At 58.2% G+C, this 17,291-nt stretch overlaps 1 protein-coding gene across 1 annotated transcript in view; it reads right to left on the bottom strand.

The window, feature by feature from the left end:
• CSPG4 (chondroitin sulfate proteoglycan 4) overlaps window positions 1-17,291 on the bottom strand; it is a 27,479-nt gene extending 10,188 nt beyond the window's left edge. The window contains exons 1-3 of the mRNA XM_061447272.1: window positions 16,984-17,291; window positions 4,637-4,800; window positions 21-3,602 (exon numbers count right to left, since the gene is read on the bottom strand). Coding sequence (XP_061303256.1) covers window positions 21-3,602; window positions 4,637-4,800; window positions 16,984-17,071 — 3,834 coding nt within the window. The 5' untranslated portion in view covers window positions 17,072-17,291. The remainder of the gene's footprint in view (window positions 1-20; window positions 3,603-4,636; window positions 4,801-16,983) is intronic.

Raw genomic sequence — 17,291 nt, 5'->3', positions numbered from 1 at the left:
CTAGAGAGGGGGATACTCACCAGTAAGTGTTCCTCCTTGATCCCAGCTCCTTCCCCCTGGAAGGTGTGGATCTCCTTGTGGTTGACTATGTGCAGGGGGCTGGGATGGGTGTCCAAGAACACGCTGATGGCCAGCGTGTCCTCCACTGCCACCTCATTCACTTCTACAGTGAACTGGAGCTCATCCCGCGTGTTCCTGCTCCCGTTGTGGCGGTAGGAGATCTCTCCTGCTAGCAGGTCCCTCTGGGAGAAGGCCATGACCGGCTGCTCCCCTCTCAGCACAGTCCCCCACCTCGGGGGGGTGGTTATCAGGAACCGTATCTCTTCATCTGACCTGATGTCCATGTTGGTCTCCAGGCTGAGGACAGAGGAATCGATGCTCCCACGGCTGCCTTGGTGGATGACCAGACCGGTGTTGTTGACTATTCTGATGTAGGGCTCTGATGCCTGTACTTCCAGGAGGGCCGTGGTTTGATGGAGACCATCTGAGACCTGCAGCTGGATCCAGCCCCGGTCAGCCCCTGAATGGACAAACAGGATCTTCTTCTTCCTCAAGTCATCTTGTGTGAACCGGTAGACCTGGTGGCTTCTGTCATCAGCGGACACAATGCTGCCGAAGAGAATGTCCTTCCTCGCCAGCACCAGCTGCGTGTCGGAGAAGCCAGAGTCCTTGTCGGTGAAGGCGATGTCATCTGTCGTCAGTAGGTGCTGCCCGTTGCGCACCACATTGAATACCTTATTCACCACCTGAACCGGAGTGTGGTCATTGACGGGTTGGATGGAGACCCTGAAAACACCTCTCACCTCCTCTGCCTCGGGCTCAGAGCTGCCCTCGCCCTGCCTGGTCGCTACGAAGGGGATGTCGTCCTCCAGCGTCTCGGAGTCATCGTGTTGGTACAGCAGCCTGCGCTGGAGGATGTCGTCGTTGGTGAACTCCGTGATCTCCTCCTTGGAGGCCCAGCCATGGGATGCGGCCCAGGCCAGCCTCCCGTGCGCCGGCCCCTCAATCACTTCATAGAGGTAGTCCATGCTATTCATGCTCTGTACAAACAGGTGGTCCTTGGAGATGACCGCTTGCCCACCTTCCGGCACAGTCAGGAGGACGTTGGTCAGGGCTGGTGCATCGGGGTCCCCACCAATGCTGATGGTGTAGGTATAGACAGGAGAGTGCTGCTCACCCGCACGCACACGGAACTGGAAGGTGTCCTCGGCTTGCTGAGAGTTCCTGATGGTCACGCTGTAGCTCAGGTGGCTTCTCTGCAGGTCGTCTTGGGTAAATCCAAAGCCTTCAGTGAGCCTGTTGCCAAGCAGCTCCAGGTTTCCCTTCTTGGGAGCTTGGATTATCACGTAGTGGAAGGGGACTGGGGTGGAGTTTGGATCTTCCAACACTGCCTCCAGCTCCTTAGTGGTGATATTTCTGTGCCATTTGTTTTTCATCTGGAGGGGGACCATGGTCTTCATCTTAATAGCGGCTCTTTTAATCCTTATGAGAAAGGTGTTGTTTTCCAGCACCTTCTGCCCCACCTGGACTTTGAATCTCAGCTTTTCCACACTATCTTCCAGCCTGTGCTCTGGGTCTGTGCTAAAATACTGGATGCGCCCTTGCTCCAGGTCTTGCTGGTGGAAAGACTCAACTTTTTTCCATTCCCCTCCCATGCTCCCTTGCTTCTGGACCTCCCCATACCTTAGGGGTTCTGTGAGGACATAGAGGATGGCCACCCGTTGTTGCACTGCGTTTGTCTCCACTGACAGGTTGGCTGTGGTAATGCGTGCAGCTTCTCCTTGGGAGATGGAGAGACCGGTGTTGTTGTGCAGGTGGATGTCGGGGTCAATGGCGAGGATGCTCAGGGTAGCAATGGGGCTCGGGACTGTGCCATCACTCACCTGCAAGGTGAGCTGTGAGTTTGTCCCGCTCTGATGCACGTAGACTACGTTGCCTGCTTCCAGGTCCCTGCAGGAGAACTCTTCGATGGGCACTCCAGGATGAAAGTCGTACTCCACATAACCCTCCTCCATCTGCTGGCCACCATGCAGCTGGAATTCCAGGTCATCGCAGGATGTGTCATCGTCTAGGACCTGCAGGATGTCCGTGGTCAGGTGCTTCCGCGTGTGTTTCAGCATTGTCATGTGGTTCCCATGGGGGAAGATCACCTGTGGGGCATCATTGATGGGGTTGATCATGATGGGCAGCAGGTACATCTGCCCCTGCCGCAAGCACTCCGGGACCCCTTGCTGGGCTGTCACCGTCACCTCCAGCATCAGCTGGTCCATGGGCCCCTCGGAGCCATCGTGGATGTATCTGACCTTCCGATTCACAATGTCCAACAAGGTGAACTTCCTCCTGCTCCTGGACCCAGGAATGTCGAGCTCCAGCTGGCCGTGCCTTGGGTCGTTGGTGATGCTAAAGAGGATCTGGGACTGGCGGATGTTCGCAAGGCTCAAGTCCACTGTTGGCTGGGCATGTTTCCACTCCAGATAGGCCGTGCCCCCCTCGGAGACGATGAGGGGGCTGACGTGCAGCAGCCTGCTGATGTTGGCAAAGGCGGGTGGGAAGCTGTTGTCCGGCCGGCACGGCTCCGCCACCAGCCCTGGAGCTCCTGACCAGACATCTGGAGGTGGGGAGGTGGGTGCCTCATCCTGCTCGTACACCTCATCGTATTCCCAGTAGTGGTCCTGTTTTTCACAGCCTAATGTGATGTCCCTTGTGATCACGGCATCTTGCAGACTCCTCCTTTGCAGGTTTATCCGCAGGTCCTCCAAGCAGCCAACGAAGGAGCTGTTGGTCATGGTCCACACCGAGATGAAAGCAAGATGATGCTCTCTCAGCCTTTGCAGAGCTTTTTCATTCATACCTCCGATGAAGAGGTTCCCCTGAAGGTCCAGGTAGTTGTTGATACCCCTGTTGGAGGTGGATGAGGCGTAGTAATCTATCAGTATCTCAAACTTGTGGATGTCTGTGTGGACTTTGACGTAGTGCTGCTGCTCATCACTGATGAAGACGTTGTTGTGCAGGACAATGATGCCATTCCCCTTCTCCACAAATCCCCTCAGGCGCCCGTTGGAGATCTCCAGGTAGAAGAAGTCATTCTCCAGCCCTGCGTGGTAGATGAGAGGTGCCTGGGTGATACTGGTTGTTATCACAAACTCAATGGTTGCTTCCTCCCTCGCTTCCCACGTGGGAAACGCAACGTAGGAGCGTGGCCCTGGGAACCCAAAGGGCTCCTCGGGCTCTGCAGAGAACTGTGTGCTGCAGCCTTCCTGGACCTGGTGGAAGATCTTGGAGCTGCCATCTGAGGACAGAGGGGAGAGCACATCCAGGCCGTTGAATGTCACCAAGTGGAGGCAACCTCGGAAGGGCGCGCTGGCCTCGGTGAGGTACGGCAGGTCAAGGCTGCCTGTCCCCCCGGCGAAGAGGCCGTGCTGGATGTCCAGCTCCCGTGCGGGCCCTGCCACGTCCATGGAGCTGTTGAAGAGGCCGTCGATGGTCAGCGTCATCCTGCCGTCCTCCAGCAGCAGCTCCACGTCGTGCACTGCCAGGTTATTGAGCTGCAGCTCTGCTGGGGACTGCAGCATCACCTCCTCCGAGCCCAGCTGCAGCCTGGCCTGCAGGGAAGGACACAGTGCTCAGTGCAAGCAAGGGGACACCTCTGCATCTACCTCAAATCCCTGCTGGAGCACGGACCCCTGCCTGGGCACGCACAAGTGGTTTGGTCCCTCTGTTTGCTGCTCTGTGCCCTGCTCTCCTCCACCTCTAGGCATACTGCCCCTCATCCTCCCTCTGTTCATGCCCTCTCTGTCCCATTCTCTGAATTGCCCTCCTTTTCACTCGTTCCCAAGTCTTGTGGTTATTTCCCGGTGTTCCTCTATCTCCCGGTCCCACAGCTGGGCATCTCCTCTCCGCACATCTGCCAGATGCTCACTCCTTCCCTGCTCCATCCTGCCTGCTAGCCTCCCTCCCTGCAACCTGGGCTGCTGCTTCCCCTGGCAATGGGCAGGGAAATAACAGGCTTTGCTCCCCACAGGCAGCAGCCTGGAGCCTGCTGAAGCAGAGGGTTAGCTGGTGGCCTCTGAGACACGTGGTCTGCATTAGGGAGACCTCCGGCCAGCTGCTCGCTTGCCGTCCTGCTTTGGTTTAGATGTGGTTGGTGGCCCAGCTTGTGCTGCACAGAGGCAGGATGTGCTTTTCGGGTGCTCCCTGCTCTTTTCCTTCATGGTGAATGCCATCACCATAACCACAAAAGTGAATTTTGTTCTTCTGCCCTCATCCCTTCCCATGTCCTAGCTCCATCTGGCTTGTGGTAGCACAGGGGAGACCTCTCTCATCTCATCCCTTCTCTTCACTAACCCCTTGCACCCCAGGGGTGCTATGCACCATGTCTGACCATGGGGTGCCAGTGTCTGGGTGTCTCCATGATGCTCCCCAGCACCACTCTATGTAGTGATGAAGAGCTTCCCCAGCTGCACCCTATGTCTCTGACAGTCCCAAGCCTGTGTTCACTCTTGAGCTCAGCATCCCCTGGCAGGGGTCTTGGCAGCCCATGCTTGCATCTGGCCCCATGGGCTGCTGCTTCCAGGTGCTGCCCCTCCATCCTCACCCTGGATGGAGCCCCACAGACCCCAGCCCGGTGGGTGCTGACCTGCAGGGTGCCGTCCCGCAGCTGGAGCAGGAGGTGGTCGGGCTGCCCGGCAGCCAGGAAGAGCAGCCCGTTCCGCTGGCTGGTGTAGAGCTGCAGGCGCAGCCGCACCGTGCGCGATGCATCCGCCAGCGGCATCTCCACGAAGCCGTCCCCAAAGAAAGAGGCTGGGGAGAGAAGGGAGAGCGGGTGAGGCAGGGAAGGACACCCTCTGCCAGCCCTGCTGTGTGGGTGCTGAGCCTGGAGCCAAGCACACCCATCAGTGCTGAGCCTGGAGCCTCCCAAGCACACCCATCAGTCCTTCCCCGTTTCCCCTGTGACAGGGTGCTGTGACTGCAGCCTGGGCAGACCCTCAGGGAGCCTGTTTCCTGCTTTTCCTAAAGGAAGCGTTTTCCAGGGGCTGGGTGCTGAGGCAGAGGTGGTGGTTCTTGCCCATGGAGCTCTATAGAGGAACCTTTCTCCTTGCCATGTGGCTGAGTTCCCAAGTGTTAGTAGGCAAACTGTTACCCTAAGGAGTCTTTCCCACTTCTGCCACAGCTGTCAGCAACCTGCTCTAGTGGAAAGTGTCCCTGCCCGTGGCAGGGGGTTGGCACTGGGTGAGCTCTAAGGTCCCTTCCAACCAGCCTGGGATTTGATGGCTATTATTTATTGTATCATCCAAACACTGCTGAAGGTGGCTGCTCCATCAGTGCTGGAGGGCTAAATGCGTGTGCCTGTGATCCATATGTGGATGGGAAGCCTCTGCTCAGACAGGGCGCCTGAATATGCTGCTGGAACCCATTCAACACCCAGTATACATCACCCTCGGAGGGACTCAGCGCAATGGCATGTGGTCATGAAATGAAAGACTGTCACAGGGCACATGAAGGAGAGGGCAGAATTAAAAGCACAGGGAGTGGCAAGGCTTAATTTTAGAGTGCTTTATAACATAGAGCTGGCTCATGCATGCATTTGCATAGCACACATGTTAAATGCACGTGTCTGCCTTAGCTCCAGAGCAGCCCATGGCAAAGTTAACTCCACGCTTGCAGGGCGCAGCATAAACAAGAGCTGTAAGCTGTAAACGTCTGGGGAGGATATGTCAAGGAGGGGGGAGAACAGGCATGCTTTCAGACCATATGGAGTCACAGGCTGCAGAGCCTGCTGTGCTCCAGGTTATGTGTGCGGAGCCTTCCCGCTGTACTTCACTTGTCATCAAACCCACCCTGCTGCAGACCCACAGCTGGCTTTGAGGCCCCACAGCCAGCTTTGTGTGGTGCCAGTGTGGCAGGGCAGAGTTGGAGCCCTCTCCTTTGGCTCAGTGCGTTTTCTTGGGCCATACCCTGTGTAGGGGATGCTCTCCTGAGCCCTTCAGGAGCAGAGGCACCACACGAGGTGATGTCCTGCTGCTGGCTGTAGAGAAGACACCGCTGCTTCTCCTGAGGATTATGAGAATAACATGGGCGTTGCGAGCCCGTCACCCCACCCGCTGTGGGCAGGGAAGAAATGGTAGCATGGAACCATGGAAATATCTTGTTTTAATACCAAGCCCTTTGCTCAAGCCTGCTCATTTCCTGCTGCTGGCACGGGGCACTTTGCCTTCCTTGTCTTCTTCAGCCCAGTGACTCAGAGCTTTGCTGTTCTTCACAGGGCTCTGTCCTCTCCTGACCTGCTCCCTCCTCCCAGGGGTCCCTGTGAAGCCACCCAGCCCCAGCACACCTTGCTCGGTGGCCAAGGGTGATGGGTGCCGCTCTCACCACCACCTTGTCCCAGTGCTCAGTGAGCTGGGCACATCGCAACAGGGACTCTTCCCCTCCTCTTTCCTTGCCCAGGCCTGGGCAGGCGCACTCGTGCCCCGGCGGGGCGTGCACACATGCGTGCAATGTCCTGTGCTCCCCGGCGATGCTGCATGTACGTTATGTGCTGGCTCCTGTCGAGGTTCCCCCGTGCGTGCTCCGTGCTCTGGCTCTCGCTGGGTTTCGGTTTTGTGGCTTCCCCTAATCCAAACCACGTGCTGTTCGCACGGGCACCGAGCGGCTGCTCTCATGGCGAGGGCTGGACCCACCACCAGTGTCACTGCCAGCCCGGCGATGCTTGTGTTGGGGCTGGAGGAGCATTCCAGTGTGACAAGGGGCAGCAGCGCCACAGCCAGCACATTGTGTCCCGCCTCCGTTCTCCAGAAGCTGCCAGAGATGTTTTTCCACTCTTTTTCCCATCAAATACTACCAACAAAGAGCTGCTGAACGTGGGGATGCCCAGGGGAGTGGTGCTGTTTGCTGGGGAGGGAGGAGGGGACCTTGCCTGGGGTTTCTCTCCAGCAGCAGTGGTGTGAAGTACTGCTCTTTGTCTTCCCAAATTCCTGCTTTGCTGCTCTCCTCCTCTGCTCGGCAGCCTGGCCAGGATGAGGATGAGAACACCACTTGACCTGTGGCATTTCTCTTTCACAAGGGACTCGCAGCTTTTCACCTCCTTCTCCCCTCTCCTTACCCTCCACATTGCAAAAGATGCAGAAAATGTGGCTTGCTGCATTTGGTTTTTTTTTTCTTTCCCAAATGAGGGTTTTCTTTCACCCTGAAGGAGCCTCCTTGGCACAGGGTGCATCATCCCACAGCTCTGATTTGGACATGGACAGAGAACATAGGGAACCCCCCCCAGGCATGCAGCCCTATCCATGTGCTGACAGCAGCCAAGCATCCCAGCATCACCCCATGCTGATGTGCTCCTGTGACCCCAGAGCACCTTTCCCAGGGGATCACTCCATAGCTATGTTGTGCCCCAAGCTGAGCCTCATCCCTGGATGGAGATGCTCAAGCTCCCCCGCCATGGGAGCAATGTTCTCCATGTCCTGGCCGTGGGTTGGGGTGGGCACCCTGGCTGTCCCACTCGCCTTGGCTAAAAATAATTGCCATTCCCGCGGGAAATCGCTGTCCCTGCCTTGCCAGGCCCTTGGAAAGGCGTTGACGAGACGAGAGGGGCCTCCGTCACAGTTTCCGAGCAGCCGGCCAGGAGCCAGCAGATTATAGGCTGTGCTGTCATTCGGGTTTGGGGGGGGGTTGCATTGAGAACACCCAGGAGAAGAGCCAGAAGCAGGGAGCGAGGGGCTGGGAGCGGGGCCCTGCGTGTGCTCTGCTCCTCCCGGGGCCAGGGAGCAAGCAAGGGCTGTGTGCGAGGCCCCGGCACCCTGCCCAGCCGCCGGCCACGCGTCGGGACCGGGATGCTGGGCCATTGCCCCCTGCTCCTCCAGCTGGAAGCACGGCGGGTTCGGCCTCTCCAACTGCTGGTGTTTGGTGTTCAGGGAGGTTTTTGGCAGCCCCAGAGTGCGCAGGCTCTGGCAGCTCCGGGTGCAGAACCGGTGATGAGCAGCACTGCGGAGGGGGTGGGATCCCCGCCTATCCCGGGTTCTGGGGCTCAATGGGGCTGCTCCGGGCTCTGCTCCATGTAGTTAACATCTCGGTACACAAACCACACAAACTGCTCCCCCGCACGTAGGAGGACGGAGGAGCCAACTCTCATCCCAGGGAAGGGAGAGCTCTCACAAAGCTCAGCACAAGGGCTTGCAGAGAGAACTGGTGCTGGACATGTGGAGGGGTAGGAGCAGGGAGATGTCTCCTGGGTACGCAGTGGGAAATGTGAGCTGGTGGATGGATGCCTTCCTTACCCACAGGCTCCTACCACACCTTGGGGTATCCCCATCCCTGCCTGTGGGACGCATTTTGGGGTGTGCATTAGGAACTATATCAGTGTGGGGGGCACAGAGGAGTCCTCAATGTGCTGCAGAGACTCCCGAGGAGGATGCTGAGGCCGAGGAGGAAGGAGCTGAGCAATCCCAGCCTGGGGAGGGGCCGGGCGCTCAACAAGGCTCCATTGAGGCTGCGGTGTGGGGCAGGTGGGGGCCAGCACTGGTGTGTGTTTGCAGGGAGGGGACTGGAATCCATTACAAGCAGCTCTTTAATCACCCGTGCGGGTGCCAGGAGAGCCCCGTGCGAACACACGGGCCCCCCCGTGAAAGCCTCCCTGTGTCTGCAGCCGCGTCCCGCCCCGGCCACACCGCTGGTGGAAAAACAGCCCGGGAATGAAGGCTCCTTGTTGCCCGAACAGCCCCGGGCTTGTGCGGGCACCGGGGCAGCCCAGCCCGGCGGCTGCTCCCCTTCCTGCCCCCCTTCCTGCCCTTCCTTCCTGCCCGTGCCATCAAGCAGCCCCTGTGTCGGTGGTGCTGCTGAGCCCCCCTCGCACGGGGTGCAGCTGGGGCACCCAGCCTGCTGTGCTCCTCCTCCACAGCAGCACCGGGAGCTGGTTTTCAGGCCCTCCGGGTTGTCTGGGGTTGGTGTTCTCTTGGCTGAATGGCTTTATAAGGTGGTGTCACCCACTTGCCGTGCAAACACCAGGGGGGCTTGAGGGCACCCACACATCCCTGGGGATGCTGCTTGGCAGCGTGAACCCCTCCTGGTCCCCAGCAGTGTCTGTATGAGCTCTGCCAGCACAGTCAGGATGGGTAGGACCAGTCCTCCTGCCTCCACCATTGGTGTCCCCAAGCCTCAGCCTCCCTAAATCCCAGCCTGGCTCCTGACAGGACCTGCATTCCCCCATGCTTTGGCTGCATCCCGAGGGGTGGCAGGGCTGGGCTGTGCCCCCATCCCGGCACAGGGTGGAGGAAGGGATCTTACTGAGAAAGGCTTCTTTATGTTACACATTCCCTTCGTTTTACGACGTGGTTTTATTTATGGCCAGGGAAGGAAATGAGCAGCTTGCAGGGCAGGCTAAGGCAAACACAGCCTTTGGGGTTTGGCGGGGGCCTTGCTTGGAAGAGGGGGTGCCAGGGAGGGACAACTGGGGGTCTGCTGCTGCCTTCAGGGCTCCCAGAGACCTGCCTGGGTGCAGAACAGAGGCTGAGCACTCATCTGGCTCTCTGCAGCATAATGGAGACTGGTCACACATGAGCTGCTTTTGGGCTGCAGTGATGGCATCCAAGGCCCCCCCGTGCTAGCAGGACCCTCCACAGGCAGCATAGGGCTGGTTCCTCCAGGGTAGGCTCAGGCCCTTGGGATGGGGCAGAGCCCCAGGGAAAAACAGGGATAAAGCAGGAGAGCAAGGGAGAAGCCTCTCCCTGCTCACCTGCCTGTGGGGTACAGACCCACATTTACAAGTGGGTGTCATCAGCACAGCTCCACCCCTGCTGCGGTCGCTCCTACATGGAGGAGGCTTTTTCACTCCATCCCCACTTCCAGGCTTCATCCCGCATGACTGCAGACAGCGACTGCAGCTCCCACATCCGGAGCCAAGGCTGTGCGTGCTGCTGGAACCCCGGCAATGGGAACCAGAGCTCCGGCTCTCGCCTCCCACCCTCCACCTGGCCTTCCCTCGCAGCAGGGCTCCCCGGGGCCGGGGCTGATGCTTTCCAGGAGTGCTGGCCAGCAGAGATTGCTGGAAAGCGGCTCCTGGGACAATCGCCAACAAACCCAGAGCCCATCACCCTGCACCAGGCTGCTTGACGTGGCCATCACCCTTGGTTCGGGTGCAGGAGCAGAGCCCGTTGTCCAGGCTGCTCTGCTTTGCCCCCATCCCATCCCGCTGGCTCCTGCCTCCCGAAGCAGCTCCTCCACCCCTACCTCTGGCTGCACTGTGCTGCTTTGAAACCCTCCGTCTGTGTTTATGAATCCAGTTCCTCTCCCTGTTCCCCTGCCAGATGCTCTCCCGCTCGCCTTCCTTTGCCTCACAGCTCTGGGGAAGAAAAGGGCCTTTTTGCAGCCCACGGACTTGAAGGTCAGGGGAAAACATAGACCCAGCTCATCCTGCGCTGCCTAGGAGGGGTTCTGCTGTTATTACCCCATGTCTTTTCAGCCTCACGTGTCTGCCTGCTCCTGCCTGCCTTCCCCATCCTTACAAAGCAGCCTGAAGGAGCTGCTGGAGCTGGAGGCCGTAAAGCGGGGTCCAGGAGGCTTGGCTGGAGCTCCAGAGCTCCAGCTCTTGCTTATCCAGCATGGTTTTACAATGATTCAAGCAGCCCATAAGCTGATGGTATTTCCTGCTCTCTCCTGCTCAGCCAGATGCAGAGCCATGGAGGGGAGTGCAAGGAGCTGATCCCTGGCATTGCTGCGGGCCCGGACACACATCGGCTGCACCCCAGGCCTGGCGTGAGCAGGAGCAGGGATGGAGAGCTCTTAATGCCATGTGCCTGAATGGCTCCGGAGGGACATAAGGAATAAGCCTGAGCTGGAAGCAGTGATTAGAGTTTTTGCCCTGGGAAGCGAAGCGGGGAGAGAGAAAGTGGGAGGATTTGGGGAAGCAGGAGGCTCAATGAGGCTTTTGTACCGTCCCCTGCAGTGTGAGTCAGGCTTCCGCTGCCAGAGGTTAGCCTGGAAATATCGTATCAGCCCCAGAGGACGTGGTTTCCAAACCACCCCAGTCGGGCTTGCTTCTATTTTTTCCTCTTTTCTTTCTTTCTCTTTCTCCCAAGCCATCTCCCTCCCTACTCACTGGCTGGTGGGTTTTCCAGCTCCACCCTTCACATCCCAGCTCCCACAGCTTTCCCTACTCTGGCTCCATGCTTGGGAAGGGCTCACAGGGCCTGTGGTGGCACATGGGGGGACAATCCTGGCCAGCCCAGCACTGCAGGAGCAGGGGGACCTTGGGTGAAGCGCTGGGCGCCCAGGGCACACACCTCACTTGCAGATCCCTGAATCCCATCACAGACTGGTGCCCATTCCCGAGCCCATCTCCAGCCCCAGTGCAGGGAAGGAGCCTCCCTGGGAGCTGGCGAGGGGACCGGCAGAGCTCGGCCAGGGGATGCACAGAGTATCCCTGGAATGGCTGGATGTTACCGGAGAGATCCTCTCCTGCTGTCAACAAACAGCGCCGCTGGAGAGGGGCCCATCTCCAGCTGCCCAGGCTCGGATGTTTCCCAACCTTGCTTGTGTCAAACAGCCCTTGGAATGCCAAGATGGGGGGTGGTTATTGGCCAAAGTCAGGGAAAGGGGGGCAAGGATGGAGCAGTGTGTGGAGGGGGATGCTGGAGCTCTGCTGGATTTAATCCCTGCATCCACCTCTGGCCTCAGGGGTAGGGAAGGAGCTTTCACTGGGGTGATCTGGCTGTAGCTGTAGCTGTAGCTGGCAGGGCAGTCCCCACAGCACCATACACACAGCTACAAGGGCCATGGCCAGGATGGGCTTTTAGTGATGCTGGGCGCTATGAGGGGCAAAGAAACGCATCCCCATGGACAGGGAGAGGTGTTTGTAGTGTGGAGCGGGGGTTAGTTTTTGCTCATCTGGGGTGACATACTGAACTGTCTGCCTGGCAGTTCTAACTGCAAGACAATGAGTATTCCCCCCCTGCTTTCTAGAGCTGAAATCTGCTCTTCTCCTCTTCTCTTCTTTTCTCTTCTCTTCTCTTCTCTTCTCTTCTCTTCTCTTCTCTTCTCTTCTCTTCTCTTCTCTTCTCTTCTCTTCTCTTCTCTTCTCTTCTCTTCTCTTCTCTTTCTCTTCTCTTCTCTTCTCTTCTCTTCTCTTCTCTTCTCTTCTCTTCTCTTCTCTCTTCTTTCTTCTCCCCTCTCTGCCTCCGCATCCCTTTGGCGGTCCCCTCCCATCCCACCTCCCCACTCCCCGCAGTCCCCCCTGGCCTTTTCCATGGCTGCCCCCCCGGAAAGCCAGTGCCGGGAGCTGTTTGAGCAAACAAACTCCTGCTCTATTCCTGGGGCGGGGGGCAGCTCTGGCCGGCCGCGGGGGGCTGTGGGGGTGTGGAAGTGGGTGCTCACATCCCCTCCCAGGGCTGTGGGGCACGGCACGGGCCTGTTCTCAGCCACATCCACCTCGGGCCAGCACTCCCCTCTCTCCTCCCCAGCTCCCAGAGGAAATGACCCCGGTGAGCCCAGGGATTGCTGTGGGATGAAGCCCGACCGAAGCCCAGCCAGAGGCTGGGAAAGGGAATGGGAAATTCCTGGTGAACCCCCCCACGCATTTTGCCTGTGCCCCTGGAGAGCACTGGGGTCTTGGGTGACATGGTCTAGTGTGAGGTGCCCCTGCCTGTGGCAGGGGGTTGGAACTGGATGATCTTAAGGTCGTTTCCAACCCAAACCATTCTGTGATTCTATGATTCCATGGTAGCAGATGGGGAGCATCAGTTAAGCTGCCTGGGTATGGCACCACAAGCAGCGGGGGGCTCTGGCCCCCAACACCCTTCCCTTTCCCGCTTTCCGCTGCCTGCCCACAGAGGAAAAAACAACCACCAGAATGCCAAGATTTGGGCAAAAGAAGCAGCAGGGATTCACGGGGCCGTCCCAAGCTGACTCACAGCTCACGAAGGCCAGTGAGTCACAGTGATGGTGACTTTTATCTCTCTTTGGTTTGGAGGCACATGATGGGACCTCCAAACCGTGCTTGCCCCATGACTTTCTCCACTCCCATCAAGTTCTGGCAGCACCCTTTGCTTCCTCGAGTGCTTTCTGTCTGCTACTGGCTGGCTGTCCGGCTGTCAGGCAGCCAAGAGCAGCCGTTGGGCGCAGGGCAGCTCCCAGAGGTATTGCACGGGCCGTGCATGACTGGCACACCCTGGGAAGGAGGGATGGAAAATGGGAATTTATCACCCTCTGGGATCCAGGGCACGGGGCATAAACATCTGTCACCCCACCTCGCTGCTGGTTGGCAGGGCGATGCTCGCAGGGCCCTATTTGGTCTGTCCTGAGGATGAGTGACAGCTAAAGGGCAGCAACCAGGCAGCAAACCTGCATCCTCCCATCCCAGGGGTGGGAAGAGCTGCAACCGTCCCCCTCCTCTGCTTTTAAGCCTGGCTTTGCAGAATCCAGAGCTGCCCCAAAGTGGGTCTGCTTTGCAAAGGGGTCCTTGGCTTTCCATCAGGGCAAAGGGGTTCTCTGATTGTGGCACATTAACAAGAAGCCTTTGGTCCATTTGCAGGCTTCACAAGTAAAATGAGCATGGTGGAGGCAAGACCTTTCCCACTGCAACAGCTCAGCTCATCACACGTTTTTCTTGACGTCAGTTTTGATGTTACATTGACCCCAAAGCTCTGCAGGACATCCCATCCACATGCAACGTGGCAATGCGCGAACAAGCACAGGGCACTAGGAGATGGCTCAGGGAAGGGCTGGTTTGGGAATGAGGGGTCTCTGATGAGCACCCTCCTTGCTCTGTGACTCCAGGAGGCTTGAAGGTAGGTGGCAGTGAAGGGGCTGCTTGCAAAGCAGGCTGTGCAGTGTCATGGAATCAACCAGGTTAGAAAAGCCCTTTAAGCTCATCCAGTCCAACCATTCCAAGGCCACCACTAACCCACGGCACTGAGGCCTCATCTCCACGGTGTGTGAACACTTGCAGGGACGGTGACTGCAGCCCTGCCCTGGGCAGCCTGTTCCAATGCCTGAGCACCCTCTGGGGAAGGAATTGTTCCTCAGCTCCAGTCTAAAAGTACCTTCACAGGCCGGGCAGTGAACAGAGAGGAGCTGAGGCGTTTCTAGGACTGCCCCAGCTGAAGGCTGGGGTGATGCTAACGCTTGTCTCCCAAAAAGGACACAAGCCAGAGCCCGGCACCTGGAAAGGGCCGAGGGAGCAGCCCCTGGGAGCCAGGCTGGGCTGTTGGCCTGTTGCGAACAGTCTGTGCTTTGAGCTTTATTTAGGCACACAGACAGGATTTGGCTGCTGCCTCCCAGGCCCTGTTACGGTCCAGCCTTCAACCTGACTTTAGTTCCTCAGTCTTAACCCTGTCCTGCGATCCTGGAGGAATGTGTGTATTATATATTTGCCCACAGCTCTCTGTTGCTAAATATAAGAGTGAGACGAGAATATTTCTTGACAATTCCCACGATACCAGTTTGTGTTCTCCCCCCTTTTTTAGCCTTTTTTCCTGTTCTTTCCCATCAGCTGGAAGCTTTTCCAGCTGCTTGGAGCTGTGACCTCAAAATATGCGACCCATCCACAGGAAAGAAACTTTGGTGAAATCAGTTTGATTTCCAAGTGGAGAGGAAAAGAGCTGATAACCCTGGAGGAGGCAGGAGGGGTCTTGGCTGGGTACCCTGGGGTACACACTGGTCCCAGGGCAGACATGGACAAGCTGGGGTCACACTCACCTCCCTGGAACCCCCGTCACCACTGCTGAGGTGTCCAACCAGCACTTGGGAGTGGCTTTTTGGCACCCTCTCGTTGGGTGCTCAGGGTGGATGCACCTCATAGGGACCCCAAGCATCCAACAATTCCTTCTTCCCCCCGCATCCCTCCTCATTCCGAACCCCCAGGGAGAGGGGTTTTGGGGAAGGGGGAGCTCAGCCTGTGGGTGACTTCGGTGGGAACCGGAGGAGAAGCAAGCTGCCTGAGAACAGTTTACTAAAGCTTCACACTCGCGTGTCAAGAGGGCAAGTTTTATGAGCGCTGTTCTCTTTTTGATACAATCTCCTACTTGTTGATGTGCACGATGACTCTTCCCATGTGGGGCTGAAAATTTTCCATTTCCAAGCCCCTGAACCCGGGCTTGGAAACAACACAAACACGTTCACATGGGAGTGCCCATGAGAACATGGGCACTGGTGGTCTCAGCAGGGATGCTCCCATGGGGGAGAAGCCTGCAGGAAGCTGGTACCCAGGCCCAGGGTCACAGCCGGCACATCTGGTTCAGCTGGGTGCAGAAACAGTCCCCAGCATCAGAAAATTAGCTCGAACCCCCTTTCCTATGGTACTTCCCTTTCATTGATCCCTGGAGCTGTGCTCAGGGGGTTTGGCTGATACCAATGAAAGCCACGTGCTGGTTTTAGGCAGAGGTTGCTGCAGCCCATTCACCATGGAAGAGCTTGGGAATGCCAGGAGCCCTAGGGGACATCCCGGACACCAGAGCAGGCAATGGCTCTGTGTGGTGAAATCCCTGCCTGGGATGGAAAGGTCAGGAATGAAGGAGACCACTCTGTTCACTAACAATAGGGGTGCTTTTTTCCACACAGCTTGCCAGGCATCATCATTTTAGTGTGTGGAATAAAACAGAAGGAACAAGGCCGGAGGGAAGGAACATGTCCCGGAGGCCACCTGCTCACTGTGGAGGGAGCAGGGACAACACGGGACCTGCAGGGACCTTACATGTGCTGAGACCCACAAGGCTATGGGGTTGTCCTCATCCTCCTCCTTGCACTGACACAGACTTGGATGCAGAAGATGGCTGGGGAGCAAAAGCCCAGGGGTGGTCAGTAATTCCTTTGGAAACTGCTTTCCAAAACTGCTGTTTGGAACCCACAGGGAGGTTTGGGAAGAGAAACTGCTCGGTGAGATGTGATAGTGGTTTTGGGGTGCCTTAGGGAAAAAGTGCTTTTTCAATTCCCACCACTGCTGAAGCTGTGGATGCTGCTAACACACTGTCAGTGGTTGGTTAGACCCAGAGTGCAGCTTTGAGGGTCAAGTGAAGGCACAGACCTGTCCTGAGCAGGATGCGACCAGCCAGAGCCAGCTGAAACTCAGACATCACAGGTATGAGCATCCCCTAGCAACAGAGGGAGCAGGAGGCAGAAGGTGTGCAGAGGAGGTGCAGGGTGGGATGCAGGATGGGTGTTGGGATGCTGAGGCAGGACACATTGCTGTGCCAAGAACTGTGTGGGCAAACCTTGCCATTTCTTGGGCTAATTGGATATAAACTGGATATAAAGCACCCGCTCTGCTCCCTGCCCAGCAGTAACCCTCTGCCCAGCTCCGTCCTAGCACAGCAGCCAGCATCCCCTGTCGTGTGACACCAGGCTCCTTCTCCTGGGGGTGCCCCATCATGTGAGGGGTGATCCTGCACCCCTCGGGGCTCCCTGGCCCCGTGCGTGCAGCCACCCCGTGCACAGCACAGACGGACGGAGCAGAGCCGGGAGGTGCCGCACGCCCTGGAAAATGCTGCCCGGCTCCGTGTTTCCACTCATCCCACCCTGGATGAGAGGGGCTGCCCTGCAGAGAGCTACTGTGGCAAGGCCAAACATGGGCAGGGAGGGCTGGCTCTCCGCGCTGGGGCTGCAGGACATGCCCATGCTCCGTGCCCATGGGGTTGGGAAGGTGCCTTTCGCCCTTGGGCTGCTCACGGTGCAGACCCTGCGGCTCCTGCATGCGTGCAGGGAGCGAGCCCCATCCCACCCAGCACCACCTTCGTGTGTGCCCCTGGGCACAGCATCAGGTACCCAGCACCCTGATCGCCACAGTGGGTGAGCAGCCCAGGTCCCTCCTTCGGCTTTGCACGCAGGACAGCCTGGCCCCAGCACCCGAAACGGGGCAGCTCCCTCTCCCTGCTCCTGCCAGCTTGGCGACAGCTCGGGGAGAGGACAGCCTGCACACACACCGCTGGGTCCCCATCCCTCCCGAAGCCAAGCCTTATCCCTTGGGTTTCTCCCCCCTCCATCCCTCGCTGGGACGGGGCTTACCTCCGGCCGGGGGTCCCGCGGTGACAGCCGGGGGCTGGCAGGCCAGCAGCAGCAGCAGCAGCGTGGCAGTGCCACCTCGGGCACCCATGGTGTCCCCCAGGGCTGGAGCAGCGGCTCGGGCTCCGGGCACGGCACAGAGCCGTGCTCCCACCAGCGCTTCCAGGCGAGGGCTGCAGCTACTACTATATTTAATGCAGGGAGTTGAGGGAGGGCCCTGTAACTTCTGCCGCCACTCAGGAAGGAGGAATTCGCTCAGATGACAGAGTCAATCTCTTCTCTCTTAAAGGGGCCCCTGCCCACCCGCTGCT

Source organism: Pezoporus flaviventris, unplaced genomic scaffold (assembly GCF_033815535.1).
Source record: "Pezoporus flaviventris isolate CSIRO_AGI_PZ_B2104156 unplaced genomic scaffold, CSIRO_AGI_Pfla_v1 ptg000006l, whole genome shotgun sequence".
NCBI lineage: Eukaryota > Metazoa > Chordata > Aves > Psittaciformes > Psittacidae > Pezoporus > Pezoporus flaviventris.
The sequence above is the reverse complement of the archived record's forward strand: the minus strand, read 5'-3'. Positions and strand labels throughout refer to the sequence as shown.